The 14801-nt window shown below is 32.4% G+C and overlaps 1 protein-coding gene across 9 annotated transcripts in view; it reads right to left on the bottom strand.

Annotated features, from left to right (window-relative positions):
- The window catches only part of LOC145255809 (uncharacterized), a 551788-nt gene that overhangs the window by 131908 nt on the left and 405079 nt on the right, over nucleotides 1-14801 (bottom strand). For 2 of the 9 annotated variants that reach the window (XM_080114501.1, XM_080114511.1), the window contains exon 1: nucleotides 1733-2021. The exons of the other annotated variants lie outside the window; for them this stretch is intronic. In XM_080114501.1, the coding sequence (XP_079970627.1) occupies nucleotides 1733-1797 (65 nt within the window). In that variant the 5' untranslated portion in view covers nucleotides 1798-2021. Of the gene's footprint in view, nucleotides 1-1732; nucleotides 2022-14801 lie in introns of those variants that run through there. 9 annotated transcript variants of the gene reach the window in all.

Genomic DNA, 14801 nt, shown 5'->3' with positions numbered 1-14801 from the left:
ATCAAAACGTATCAATTAAATAAATTAAATTGATTAAGAACTAATTTAATAAAGTGCAAACAATTTAATTTAAACTTAAGAAATAACACCTCACTTAAAACAAATTGTATTTTTATATAGAATTACCCCAGTCTACAAACGGGGCCCCCAAAGAACTTTAAATCCGGGTGGCACTACAAAAATAAACAAAAACCAAACGAAAAACACAAAAAAAAAAAAAAATCTACTTTCTTAACTCAAGCTAAATCTGGGTAGCAAATCCACTAAAGTAAAGAACAACCCGGTTTGATACGAGTGTGATTGTATATTATCGAATAAGGAACGGTGAGATAATTTATTTCGTCTTTTTTTTTTATTTAATCAAAGTATTAATAACTATGTTTGATTATGTGATTTTGTAAGCAATTCAGTTTTTTTTTTTTTTTTTTTTTTTTTTTTTTTTTCATGTATAACATTTTTTCGATTTGGGTGTCCGTTATTATTTAAATGAAAGACTTATGAAAATATATAAAGAGACCTGAAGTTGATAAACGAGTGTCAGCAAATACAACAACAACATACACGTAAAAGTGTGCGATTATGAAAAGTCCTGCCGCACCTGTTGACGTTTTATGTGAAGTAATTTTGCGTGTAAAACCGAATCGTCTGAATAATTGATCCGATTTGAAGAGAAATCCGAGAGCAGGAGGATGTGGGGGAATTAAACCGGAGATTTTCCAAAAGTTGATGAATTGGTTTAAAGCGAAAATATAACATAAACTTTCGGAAACAAAACAACCGCTAAAGAAACTTCAACTTCGTCACATCTCAATCGAGAAAGGGAGGGGGAAAGATAAAAATAAAAAGTGCGAGATTGTTTTTTGTTTTTTCTTTTTCCTTACAATTTAAAATCTATAACAAAATAATTTCATTATTTGCAATAAACAGATCGGATTTATTGCAGAAACTTCAAAGTTCGTAAAATAAAAAAATAAAAAGTTTATTAAAAAAATGTCAACCAAGAGAGCGAAACTGGGAGATAACGAAACTTCTGTTTTACCGTTTTTTTAAGAATATTAAAAATAAATTCCTTTTGATTACGATCGAACTTATCAAAATAAACTTCATGCCTAGTGATGACAAGAGAAAACCATCATTAAACAATGTAAAAGACAGAAAGGGAAAACAGAAGGAATAACGGAAATTCTTTCTTATCATTCTAAAAGTCAATCTCTAAAAACAATTAATCTAAAACAAATCGATTATAAATTTTTAAAAAGAAATACCGATCCGCATTCAGAGAAAGTACTGTGATATATATATATATATATATATATATATATATATTAATAGTATTTCCGAGTTAAAGTTAAGTTTTACGGTATCTTTTGTTTATTAAATTGTTGAGTGAAAAGTAAAGAATAGTTACAAAGCACCCTCCCCTCTCCATGTTAAGAACGGGTTTCTAACGTTATTATTTCAGCACGGTACCTTCTCTGCATAAGAACCGAAAATATCAATTATTTATTTATTTTTATTTATTTATTTTTTTTTTTGGTACTTATGTTATCGTGGTGAAATAATAACGTTACTTAGAAAGCCATTCTTAACATGGGGAGAGGAGGATGTTTTGTAACTGTCCTGTACTTTCACCTAACAAACAAAAAGATATCGCAAAACTTGAATTTAAATTGAACATACATAACGGTAACATAAGTGCATAAGCACCATTTTTTTTTTTTCTTCTTCTTACCTCCATTCCCATGAGGATAAAGTTTGATAAGCCAGGTATTGTTGGTGAGAAAGTTCTTTCATCATTTCCAATAATTGAGAAAAGTCGTCGTTTACTGTTATATCGTTAATTGATATAACAACGAAGCGTTAAAACCGAAGGAGTAAACAAGAAAAGATATGCGTATTCATAGGTTTCGTAAGAACGAAATCGGTCCAGTGTGTTAAAAAAGAAGAAAAAAAAAAGTAGTCGTTTGCGCCGCCAAGTTAGAATAAAAACTGAATGAGATTGCTATGACCAAAGAAGTGACTCGAAGAAAGGGGGCGGCGACGACGACAAAGGAGAGGGAGAAGGAGCAGGAGGAGGAGGAAGAGGAGGACCCTCCTCTTCCTCCTCCTCCTCCCCCGCTAAAGCATCTCTACACTTAAGAAGAAAAGAAAGGAGAAGGGTTTGTTGGTTTGTTTGTTTTTTTTTTGTTGTTTCGGTGTATTTTCTTTTCCTTTATTTCTCCATCCCACCCTTTCTTCTCCCCCCCCCCACCTTTTCTCTCTCGAGCGATCGTGCCGACTAGGAAGCAACAGACGGGCGAACCACGACGAGGACGAACGCAACTAAAGTAACAAGTTAAACAAAGTGAAAAAAAAAAAAAAGAAAAGAAAAAAAAGCGGCAAAAATGTAAAATAAATTATTAAATAAAATCAACGGAAAATCTTGTTCGGCTGTACAAAAATTTGGGTGACAGTTATTAAGTCTTTTACACACACACACACACACACACACACACACACACACACACATATATATTCTTTTTTGTGACGATTGATGACGGTGAAGATCCTTGTAATAGTAGTAGTAACATAACAACATGGAGATTGTCTAAGTATAGATATATATAATGAGTTTTAATTAATCGGAAATTTTATCATTTTCTGTTCTGCAAGTTTCTTTTAGCAACGAAAGGAGGGTGCGTGATGCCGATACTTTTGCTAAGAGAGTGAGGGGAGGGCGGAGGAGGGGTTGTATAAACGATCTGCTGACAATACTCGTCGCGATGTTCGGAAGTTTGCCTTCTTCTATTGTGATGTTTTATTTTGTTTTTTTGTTTTTTATCCAAGGAGAAAGAATACAAGTTGTTAGAATTTCTACCCGGCCCTCTCACCCTCGCCCTCCCCATCAACCGAATAACCTGGCTCCTCCCGCTTTTGCGTACCGCAAAATAAATGGAAAAAAAAAAAGGAAGGATGAGAGACTGTGACCAAATCAGAGCTGGGAAATTCCGGAGTCTGCAACTTTTTCGGAAGTCGGAGTTTAAAATTTTATTCCTTATAATATCGCGTTGGAAGTCGTTCTTTTAACAGAATCCCTACCTTTCAAATCGGGAGTCTTTTTTTTTTTTTTTTTTTTTTTCTACGAATTCTAAGTCGGTCTTATTTTATGTATTTCTTTCAGGCGATGTTTTGCTAAAGTTAAAAGTCGCCCCCCCTCCTTATTGGCTCCATTGTCTGTGTGTGTGTGTAGAGTCATTTCTTTTTCTTTTCAATCAACTCTCCATCTTCTAGGTAGAGAATCGGAATGGTTGCAAGAGTTCGCAGTCGAAATCAGTTTTAATTTATATCTTACTCCAGAGTGAAGCTTTCTGATTTTTTTCTATCTTATTTATTTATTTATTTGTTTGTTTGTCAACTCTTCACTTCCTAAACTAAAACAAATTAATATTCTGGTTTTCTTCGCAAATTTAAAATGGCAACTTTGGCTGGGGTCGTTAATTCTTCGTTCATTTTCTAAATATAATTTTTTATAAATTTTAATTTGAAAAAAAAATACAAGTAATTATTCCTTATATTCTTAAAAAAAAAAAACTTTTATATTGTTTTTCTTCGGTGTATTATTCTTGTCAGTGTAAATACTTTTAATTTCTTCAACTAGGTTTCGGCCTTAGAGTTTATTTATTTATTTATGAAGAGTTATTAATAATTTACATCGTTTGAAACGCAGTCAAAATGAGTTTACATTGATAAAGACAATAATAGCCGAAGAAAACATTGTAAATAATGAGAACCCATCATTCCAAAAACTAGACAAAAAATGTCTCCTGTTATTTTTTTGCTTTCTTTGTCCTTTTATCTATTATACTAAATGTGCGTTAACTTCTATCTGTTTGGGACTTTTTCCCCTGTATACGTTAATAAAACAAACAAACAAACACACACACACTTCAGAATAAAATTATCTAACAATGAACTGGTGTGGAAACCTGTGATTATAAGTCTTACAAAATATTATTGGCAGTAATATTCTATAAATAAAAATTGCTCGATATACAATTTGGATGTGAATTTTTATATCCTTTTCATTAACTTCCCTTACTCTATGATAATTAAATACTTAAACAACTTTTAATTGTGATTTTCGATGTCTCACTGACTTTAGAAAATAAGGTGTAAACCATCATAATTATTTGCTAATATTTTCTCCTCTGAAGAGATGATAGACATCGAAATCCTATAAGATAAGGAGCTAATATTTCAAATGTATTCTTTGTCTTACATAGAATAATAAAAATCTTTTGATTTGAAATTTAACCATTTCACGTCATAAATTTTTAGCTATTAGCTGATCAAACTCTCTCTCTCCCCGTTATCTATTTCTCTTGTTTCCACTCTATGTTGATTCAACAACTCTTATATTTCTGCTTCATTTTTTTTTGTATGTAAAGGATTAGTGGTTTTATCTTATCATCTAATTTACATAGTGTGTTCGTAGATGTTATGTAGATTGCAAAATAATATATTGCTTTGCTTCCATAAGGATAATATAAAAACCGCAGTGACTTCTTAATTTTTGGTAATGCAAGAATTTTTTTTTTATTTCAGAGTTTATGTATTTTTAAACGAGGCCAAATTAGAACAAGTAATTGTAATTGTTGTGATCCAACGGGTTAAGGGGAGTTTATTTTATATTAAAATACATAAGTCTTTTTTTTTTCTAGAATTGATTTAACAAAAAAAAAAAAAAAGAGAAAATATTTTTTAAAGAAATTCCTTATTTGGAAGTTTTTTTTTTTTTACATGCATATGAAGATGGAATCGTAAGACATGTATCGGATATGTAATCTCTCTCACGACGAGAAGATGTGACACTAGAGTCAGAAAGGGAGATTGAAAAGTACCCCCCCCCCTCGAGAAGGCGCAGTCCGAACTGCAAATAACGCACAAACAGCCCCGTCGGCTTTTTTCGGTAAGAGGAGAGGGACTCAGGCGATGACAATAAACTAACCCTGTCTCAAATAAAGAAGGCAAAGTCTGGGAGCGTGGACCTCATAGAACTGTACAGGATCGGCAGCGTACAGCAATCAACAGGGAAAATGTCATTTCAGAAATGGCATAGACTCTGTTAGTTTTGGAGTCGAAAACAAACTTATTATAACCATCTATAGAAGAGGTATTGTCTGTTAATCTGTCACGCCTGAGATGGAAATGACATTTTAAATGTCACCAGGCATTTTTAAGAGGATTTGCCCGTCTGTCACGCTTAAGTGTGAAGTATACCTTTTCTCATCACAAGACACGTAAATTAAATAGCCGCATCTCACGAATATCTTTTTTATTTTTATTGTTTTTATTATTAATTTAGCAGGACTACAAAGCATTGTCTGGATCATTTCATAAACAAAATAAAAAATAGCAGTTGTTAAATAGCGTCATGTCTGCATCTAAAACAATAGTAAACCAAATGTAATCCCACTTCTGGGTTACCGCCTACTCTATACAAGATATTGAGCACTATGGCAACATTAACAAAAGGGGAAAAATGTTCTTTATCCCAGGAGACACTGTGTTTAAACACATCTACTCTATCTAGGATCTAGTTAGCTAACTTTTAAATTACTAAGTACTCTATCTAGGATATTGGGCACTTATAAAAGTAAGGAAACTTTTGGGGCACTACAAAAACCAACTCCCCCAAGATGCGTCCTTCAAATCTGAGCGACGAAAATTCTGTTTCAAACGTATGCGTGACAGGTGGACGAAGCCTTATACAGATATACTAAAACCCATTAAAAATTATAACTGCGTTGTTGCTATTATTATTATTATTATTATCATTATCATTATTAGTATTATTATTATTATTTTATTAGTAGTAGTAGTATTAGTAGTAGTAGTAGTATTTTGTTTAACCTTTTTTTTCAAAAATCAGAATAATTGTCTCCGGCTGTGTCTCTACGATACACAAACAAAATTAAACAAGACAATGTATCATTCGTCAAAAGCCAACAATCAAGAACAAAAAAAAAAAAACATATAAGTAAAATAAACATTTCTAGATGACCTAGAGAGAAGCCGAAACAATAGAACTAATTTTGTCGAAACCTATTGTTATTTTGCAAGCGTCGGGTCCCCAGTGGTCAATGTGCATTTTTTTTTTCAGGTGACCTAGAGAGAAGCGAAGAATAACAATAGAACGGTTTGTAGTGTTGGAATTCTTGCATGAAATCTATTGTTGAACTTGCCGTCTGCTGCCCTTATTCTGACAATAGAAAAATATCCCGACCAGTAAATACATTTATTTCAGTAACCTAACCTTACTAATTGCAATTCTTAGCCATCGAGAGAAAGGTGAAGCGGGGGAAGGGAGGGACAATAGACTTCTTAAATCTCAATAACAATTGCGTTTTCATCTTCGTCAGTGTTTCAGTGGCATAACAGGAGGAGAAATCTAAAGTCTGCAACAAAGTTATTCTACTAAATAGTTCCACATTCGCCCCCCCCTCACCCCCGCCTCTTAAAAAATACTGAAGACAATACATTTACCAAATCTTCCACGAAAGCAAGTTTGACAAGTGATTCTTAAAAAAGAAATACGATTTTTGTTGAAGGTTTTTAGTTTTAGCTCCAGGCATCCAAGTTGGGATGCGGAGAGCATCCAATCACATTCACACTATCTCCCTTTCTCATAATGATTCTCAGTACTAGGACCTATACTTGAGTCTTGAGAGTATACTAGCAAGAGGTTGCCCCCGATGGGTTGGCATTATTAACCGTATGCACGCCACTGAACTAGAGCATTGTAACTAATGATGAGACGATTCCAATAGTTTCACGATACAATTACCGATTCCAATTCGTATTCTTTATAAATGTCTTAAAATTTAAATATGAAATGGTTATTTTGTCCTAATTATCGTAAAAAACACACATGTTAAATGTGCATATATTTTCCCAAACAAAGAAAAACACTTGTGTGGTGAAGTGATTGATAGATTTTAGTTTCACTACAAATTTAAATTAATAAATATTATGATTGTATTATTACTAGTAGCAGTGAAAGATTTTTAAAGGCACAATCAAATAAAAAAAAGATACTTTAAGGAATCGTTCCTGGTATCGAAAAATAGGCACACATTTTTCCGATACCTCGAAAAGTTCCGATTCCTGATTCCGATTAATCGTGCCAACACTAATTGTAACTTCAAACTCAAGTACATTGTTTTGCAATCAGTTTCTTCAGAAAATCGAAACCAACGGTTCAATTAGTTTTAGCGACTCCGTCAAAAAAAAAAAAAAAAAAGACAGGAATAACGCACCCATTTGATCTGCGAACAAATCGGTACTTTTTCATTATTGCGTCAGAAATTGCACTTTAATTTCGAAAGAAAAAAGTGATTTAATAATCATAAAAACGGCATTTAAAACAGTTCCATGTTTTTACCAAGGAGGCATGTCTCGATATAACCTAATTCTAAACACTATTTTGAATCTATTTATAAACAGAAAGTAAATAACTTGCTTTATTTTACTATGTAATTATCATAGTGTGTTAACGTACACACCATCAACACATGTGTAAGTTAATAAAATAAGTGTTTTAAACTTTCTGTATGAACGTTTCTTAATTTTTGAGATGAGGATTGGTTATTCGTATTGTTTGGATTCATTGGACTATGTTTCTCATCTTCAGTGTCATTTTCACAACGTTTCGGTTGATGTAACTTCCGACCTTCTTTAGGTGTATCTTGTCGAAACCGGAAAGGTCTCTGTTGAACTCTGGAATTTTGGTTAGAGTGCTTGGAAAAATCAGTTGTAAAAGTGATATTCTCCTGAATGTTGAAGGTTCAATTCTCAGTGTGGGTGACTGAAAAATTTTTTAAAAAACAAAACAATTGCGAATTACTTAGGACATCTATCCAGTCATGGCTGACGGAACAAGAGCATGCTACCTCCGTTAGATAAATAAGTGGCTCCGTTCAAAATTGCGTTCAAATTCCAGAGTTCGACAGAAATATTCCCGAGTTAGACAAGATACATCGACCGAAACGTTATGAATCCAAATAATATGAACATTGATTTTTATTTTGAGGGGGTCGGGAATTCGTAACAAAAAGCATGTTTTCAGTGATGACTATTCAAATTGTCAGATTACTTCGGTGATATTTTCTTTTTTAAAAAAAGGGAGAAAGCTAAAGAAATGGAAATTAAAAGAAAAAAAAAAAGATTTTTTCATGCTCCCTAAAATTTTGAAAGGAGAGAGAAAATTATTTTTAATAGGATTATTTAAGTCTCTCGTATTTTTTATATTACATAAAAAGTAACAGTTGATACGGTATACTTTTATTTATCAAACGCTATAGTAAAGTAATTAAGTATTGTTGAACTCAGAATAGCATTGCGGTTCTATCTTTTGATGATGTAAAAAATATGCAAATTTGAGTAAAACTTTAGTTCATAATTTTTACGTAAATGATTAGCAAATTACAAATTTACTAATTATTTACTAAAGATAATCTTCAAAAATTGATTTTAATCTCACAGGTTTTCATTATTGCGTCAGAAAGTGCACTTTATTCTTGAAGGAAAAAATTATTTGATAATCAATTTTCATACGCTTCCATACATCATAGTCTTCAGAATCGATAGAATCGCCAATTTTTAAATCAAATCAGTTCAAAGTGAAGTATCTGTTCTAGGTAAGAAGGGGAGAACCCCTTTCAGATTAAGACAAGTTTTATTTTCATTCCAATCCAAAGTGCCTCGACGAGGATGGGGGGGGGCGGCTAGATATTTCTCATATTAAAGAATGCTCGAGTCACTTCATTCCCGCGTGGTGGGGATATAAACTTTTAAAGCATGTTAAAGAAATTGTAGTTTGGAGTATTACTTTTAGCCACTGTAAATGTTTCTGAAATGATGTTCATAAACAATAATGTTTTGTTTTGTTTTCCAAATATAATCAAACGTTTACCAATAAAAATAACCTAACATTATTAACCTGTGTATTAGAGATAGTAAACGTTACTATTGATGACATGAATTATTTTTAAGGAAATATAGTTTTAAAAAGACTCAGTTCCAAACAATTTATTTTGGTTGATAAACTTTATGGCGTATTTGTATAAAAATGTAATGTTTCGAGTTAACCGTTACCATTGATGACATAAACCCTAAATAAATATCTAACCTACTTACAGAATCTCTGTATCTACTATCATATCAAAGGAACTTTGTGTGTATGAGTTCGTTCCCTACATACTCGAAAACGGCTGGGCCGATTTTTATGGAATTTTGCACAAAGGTATTTCATGTGCCTGGCAGCGTTCTTAGATAGGTTTTGTAGCAGAATGTCTTCGATAAGTACCGATAAGCGATATAATCCAATGAAAGAATGAACAGTGGGTCCCTAATAAGAGCAGGTAATCAATCGATTTGATTGAAAAATAGGCGATTTCACCGAGTGTGAAATATTCGTTGATCATCATTCAATAACAGGCAACGTCAAGTCATTCTGCTAGTACATAATATGGCTGATGTCATACTTACAACCAAAAGTGACAGTACTTTACTTAGTTATATTTTTTGTTAAATACTTTTTTCTCTTTAAAGAATAATCACGCTGGCAGTAACGCTTACATGGTGGAACATTTAAGCTTGTAAAATAAAAAGATGAAAATGTCTTTTTTGACTTGATTTAATAAGTAGGCCTACAAAAAAGTGTCATAGGTGTCCCTATGAAAACTCGTCTTGTAGATACACTTGATTCAACAACAACAATGACTTCAAAACAATACTTAGATTAATTTTTTCTAAAAAAAAAAAGAAGTTTTTAAAATTTCAAAAGGAAACAAAAGTTTATTGTTTAATTTTTCTTCTCAAAGTTCCAGTTCGCTTTTGTATTAAATTGTTTATATTTTTCTTTTGTGAGGCATTTAGCGTTTATTTTCTATTGTTTATTTTTACAACTCGGCTTGTCAAAAAAAAAGTCATCAATTTGGTGATTCATTTTGACTGTCAAAGTTTCCAGGCATTGTTTACAGAATAATAAATAATAATAAGTCCTGCTAGCCATGACCATCAGCCATCGACGGTGGAATTGTTTACACGTCAGTCAACAAAATCGGTAAGGAAAACAAAATCGAAACGGAGAAAAGTTCACATTTCGTTTGGCGTCTGTTTATTTTATTTGCTTACTAGCAGGGAACCCCGACGTTGCCCGGGATTGAATAATGATCAACGAATGTTTCACACTCCCATATTTCACACTCGAAATTGGTGAAATCGTTCACCTTTTTTTTTTTTTTTTTTTTTTAATCAAATCGATTGATTGCTTGCTCTAGTTGGGGATCCGACGTTGTCCGGGATTGAAGGAGGATCAACAAATGTTCAACCATTCCATACATCATGGTCCTCAGGATCGGTGAAATCGTCTATTTTTTAAATTAAATCGTTTGATTGCCTGCCCTAGTCGGGAACTCATCGTGGTGCACCGAGAGGAAACTTCACAGGGCTCTCCATAGTGAATTAATTCACAGTGAATCGTAGTGTACGTTGGACTGTAGAGAAACTACTGCTGATTTTATAAAATTCTTTATATATAATGGTTTGAATTAAAGTGTAAAATGCAAAAGTTAATATTATGGTTAAATTGTGCTCTAAGCAAAAACATTTATTTTGAAAGCACCCCTGTCACATCAAAAACCTACTGTTGATTTATATGTCTGACCCTTTCGCTTGTTCTGTGATAATGGTTTTAATTTAAGTTTAAAATGTAAAAGTAAAGTACCATGGTTTTCCATAACATTTTCATATTTAGCTCTCAAAGTTTAAAGAATCAGACAGTGTCTTAAACAAACCTCGTTCTGGACTAGCAAAGAATTTGAAAAAGACATTGGAGATGTTATTTATCGACACTAAATCGATAAATAATATTTTCTAACATCATTTCTTAAATCTTTGGTAGTCCGGAATGGGGGTTGACACCCCCCCACACACACACACATACAGACACACGTGTGTGTGTGTGTGTGTGTGTGTGTGTGTGTGTGTGTGTGTGTGTGTGTGTGTGTGTGTGTGGAGAGAGAGAGGAGGAGAGATATCCACAGAGTCTGAGTATTAAAATCACATAAAAATAAATAAAACATTTTCCTCAATGTTAGTAATTGAAGAAAATTGATTTATTTAAAAAATGTGATTTTAACCATGTGCTCAGATTTTATGGTCGTACTGTAATATATATATATATATATATATATATATATATATATATATATATAACACGTGTGTATGAATGAGTAGCATTTTGGTTTGCTTAAAAACTGTTTTGTCATATTACGGCCATTCATTTTAGCTAGTCATTATATTGCAAGCAGAGATTCACAATTTGATTGTCTGTACAATAGTTCAAAGCATTTCCCTTGTACCATCACGAAGGTTAGAGAAATGATCATTTCGTATTTGTTTACCCTGCCGGCTGGCTACACATGTAACTCCCAAAACTACAGTAATCTCGTAATTTAGTTTTTTAGGTTGTTTACGACAAACGCACTCGTTTTGTTCAGTCGCTGTGCATTGTGGGAATTTCAAATGCTGCGTTTTACTCTTCGTTTTTTTTTTTTGTTGTTTTGTTGTTTTTGTTGTTTTGTTGTTTTTGTTTGTTTTGTTTTTTCTAGATAAAAAGTTCCTGTTTAATTAATAGTATACATGGAGTCGTTTAAAGTAAGCTTCGTGTTTTGGTGTTAAAAGAACCCCCCCCCAAAAAAAAAAGGGTTGATACGCCGTAAACCCATAAATCTATAGAGAAGGAAACAAATACATCGAGGAGAAATCATTTGATTTTCGTGGTTTACGAAGTATAAACAAAAATACTCGGATTGAAACATAAGTCATTTCCCTTTCTTGTATAAACAAACAATAAAAGTTGATGCTCAAAACAGAAGTACATTTCAAAGAATGACATTGAGAGTAAGAAATAAATTCACTTTTTTTATATATATTTTTGCACGTGTTTATTTTCAATTCAAAGAAATGTTTTTATTTTAGTTGTTATCGCCAGAATGTTTCTCGATGACTGCACTATCCTGCCCGCTTCAGGGATTTGAAAGATGAAGTAACTGCAAATGATAATTCTTCGTTTCAAAAATTCCAATAATGTTCGACGATTTCTAAAGCTGTTTAAAAGTACGATCAAACAGACATCCGTTATTTACGCAAACACTGTCGTATAGGCAAATACCATCAGTTTCTAATAATCTACAGCGCTAGAAACTTATAAAACTCCACTAGAAGAAAAATGAAATTTAAGCAGGGATCGAACCGGACCCTAAAATAATAAGGTCGATTTTAATGTTAGTGTCGCCATCGCTGTTTGTCAATCGATTTGAACAGTTATTGGAAGGTTCAAATATTGATTAAATCATTCAAAGTATTCTCAAGTATTTGTTCTTTTTACTCCTGTTTTAAAAGTGCCCTTTTCAGAGGAATGTGCTCCGACCGTGACACTGTTTGTTTTTTTTCACTTGAGTAAGTGAAAGATCTCTGTACGACATTGCTGTAGCCTTTAAGATTTTAAACTTATTTTTGCAATATTTCACTATATATAGTAGTATTGCTGGTTTATATATATATATATATATATATATATATATATATATATATATATATATATATAAACCCGCAATACGACTTTTAATTGTATTCTCGCAGAGCATTACACTTTCCACCGAAAGTGGAAGCTTATGATGAATATAAACTTACATGTGGTCCTCACTCAGTATGTATATTTTGGTTAGAGAACATAACATGATTTTATACATATATATATATATATATATATATATATATATATATATATATATATATATATATATATATATATACACACACACACACGACTGAAGGAGTTTTCTTTCTTCTGGACAAGTTGTACAGTGGGGGGGGGGGTTGTGATTTTAATCTACACATCTATTTAACTCACAGCTAGACGAAGGATATATAGATTCATATCTTTACCCGAGGGTATTCGTGAAAATTATGCTGAAGCCACGACAGGGACGGCACGACGAACCAAAATCCGCACTTACAACGTCACTGAAACTTACGCACACACGCACAACTCGTAAAAAGTTCGTTTCAACTTTTTCTCTATTATATCGATTGAGTCAACAATAGCACACACACACACACACACACACACACACACACACACACACACACACCGAAGGATGATAGTTTTGCGAATGCATGTTGCGCGCGAACTTTTATTCCGGAAAGCTGATAGTGTTTTGAGATTCGCGTAGAGCTGGACAATATCTAATCACAATTGAAGATAAAATCAAAGAATTAAACGATCAAAGAGGTTTTAATTACAGCAAACGTGGCAAATATTCCAACGAATTGTTATTGAAAGCAAGAACACGTCTTCTCGAATTTGACAAAAAGATTACAAAAAGATTTATATCTTTTAATTCAGAAATAAGAATTAAAACGAAAATTGCAAAGACATTTTTGGTATTTAATTGCTGACATATCTTTTTTTTTTTTAATCGTTTGTATATTTCATCGGATTATTTTCTATTTTAAAAAGGAACTTTTAAAATGTTTATTTGAACACGATGGCTGATTCCAATACAGGCTAACTTCATTTCAAAGAATCTCCGAAAAGTTTTAACTTATTTCTCTTCACGGTGCTTTTTAGCCCTAACAAGTCAAAGTAAACGTCTTGCATTATCTAACAATAAATTAATTGAAACCTGTAGAGGGGGGGGGGTCAATGAGCGAAATAAACATCAAAATGAAAACTCTAAGGTAACGCCAGGGAGGTACAGTTGGATTTTAACAGACTTATTTATAAAATCAATTTCTGTAATTTGTCTATAAATTAGTGTTAGGACGATTACTCCGAATTAGAAAAATAGGAACTTTTTCTGGTATCGGAATCGGAAAACATTTTGCCTATTTCCCGATACCAAAAACGATTCTTCTTATTGTCCATTTTTAAAATTTTTATTTTGTTTAAAATAAAATCTAGTGGCCTATAGTAATGTTAAAATAATAAATAATAATTGATTTTATCTTACCAGTAAAACGAAAATCTATATTTTTTTGTGCCTGTATTTTTGCGCTTGAGAAAACATTTATACATTAAAATAAAAAGAAAATATTTACACATTTAACCTGTGTTGTTACGGTCATTGGCGAAAAAATGGCAACTTTATAGTCAAATATTTAGAGATTAATAAAGAATCGGAATCGGTAATTTTATCGGAATCGGAAATGATATTGGAATCGCCCCATCACTTGTATAAATACATTCAAATGATGACTAAAAATTCTTATTTAAAATTCGTTAGTTACGCTCATAAAAGAGCTCTGCAAATACAATTCGTGCAAGGTTTATTTGATTTTTTTTTTTTTAGTTCTACTTGACACCGAATCACGAACATTGTCTAGAATCAATTAAGACATGTGTTGGCCGAAATGCCATTCAGCTCCGTTTACTCTGTTTGATCGCAGATAATGGAAATGATGATGATAACCAAATAAAATCGGTCTTTCTTTAAATGTTTACAGATATAAAAAAAATTAAGATGGTTTAATCAATATAGAGTTAGAAGCAGCGAGAGAAACACGTAGATGAGTGAGTGACGAATGACGTGTACAGTTAATTGCAAATTACAGCTAATTAAGAATTATTACAATGGAATTTTGAAAAAAATCAGTTTCATAACTAAGAAATATTTTAGCATAAATTTTGTATCATTAAGCTATTTACTATTTTTATTGTGTGTGTGTGTGTGTGTGTGTGTGTGAATGAGACC

This window comes from Euprymna scolopes, chromosome 3 (genome assembly GCF_053919585.1).
Source record: "Euprymna scolopes isolate OS-2025 chromosome 3, ASM5391958v1, whole genome shotgun sequence".
NCBI lineage: Eukaryota > Metazoa > Mollusca > Cephalopoda > Sepiida > Sepiolidae > Euprymna > Euprymna scolopes.
The sequence above is the reverse complement of the archived record's forward strand: the minus strand, read 5'-3'. Positions and strand labels throughout refer to the sequence as shown.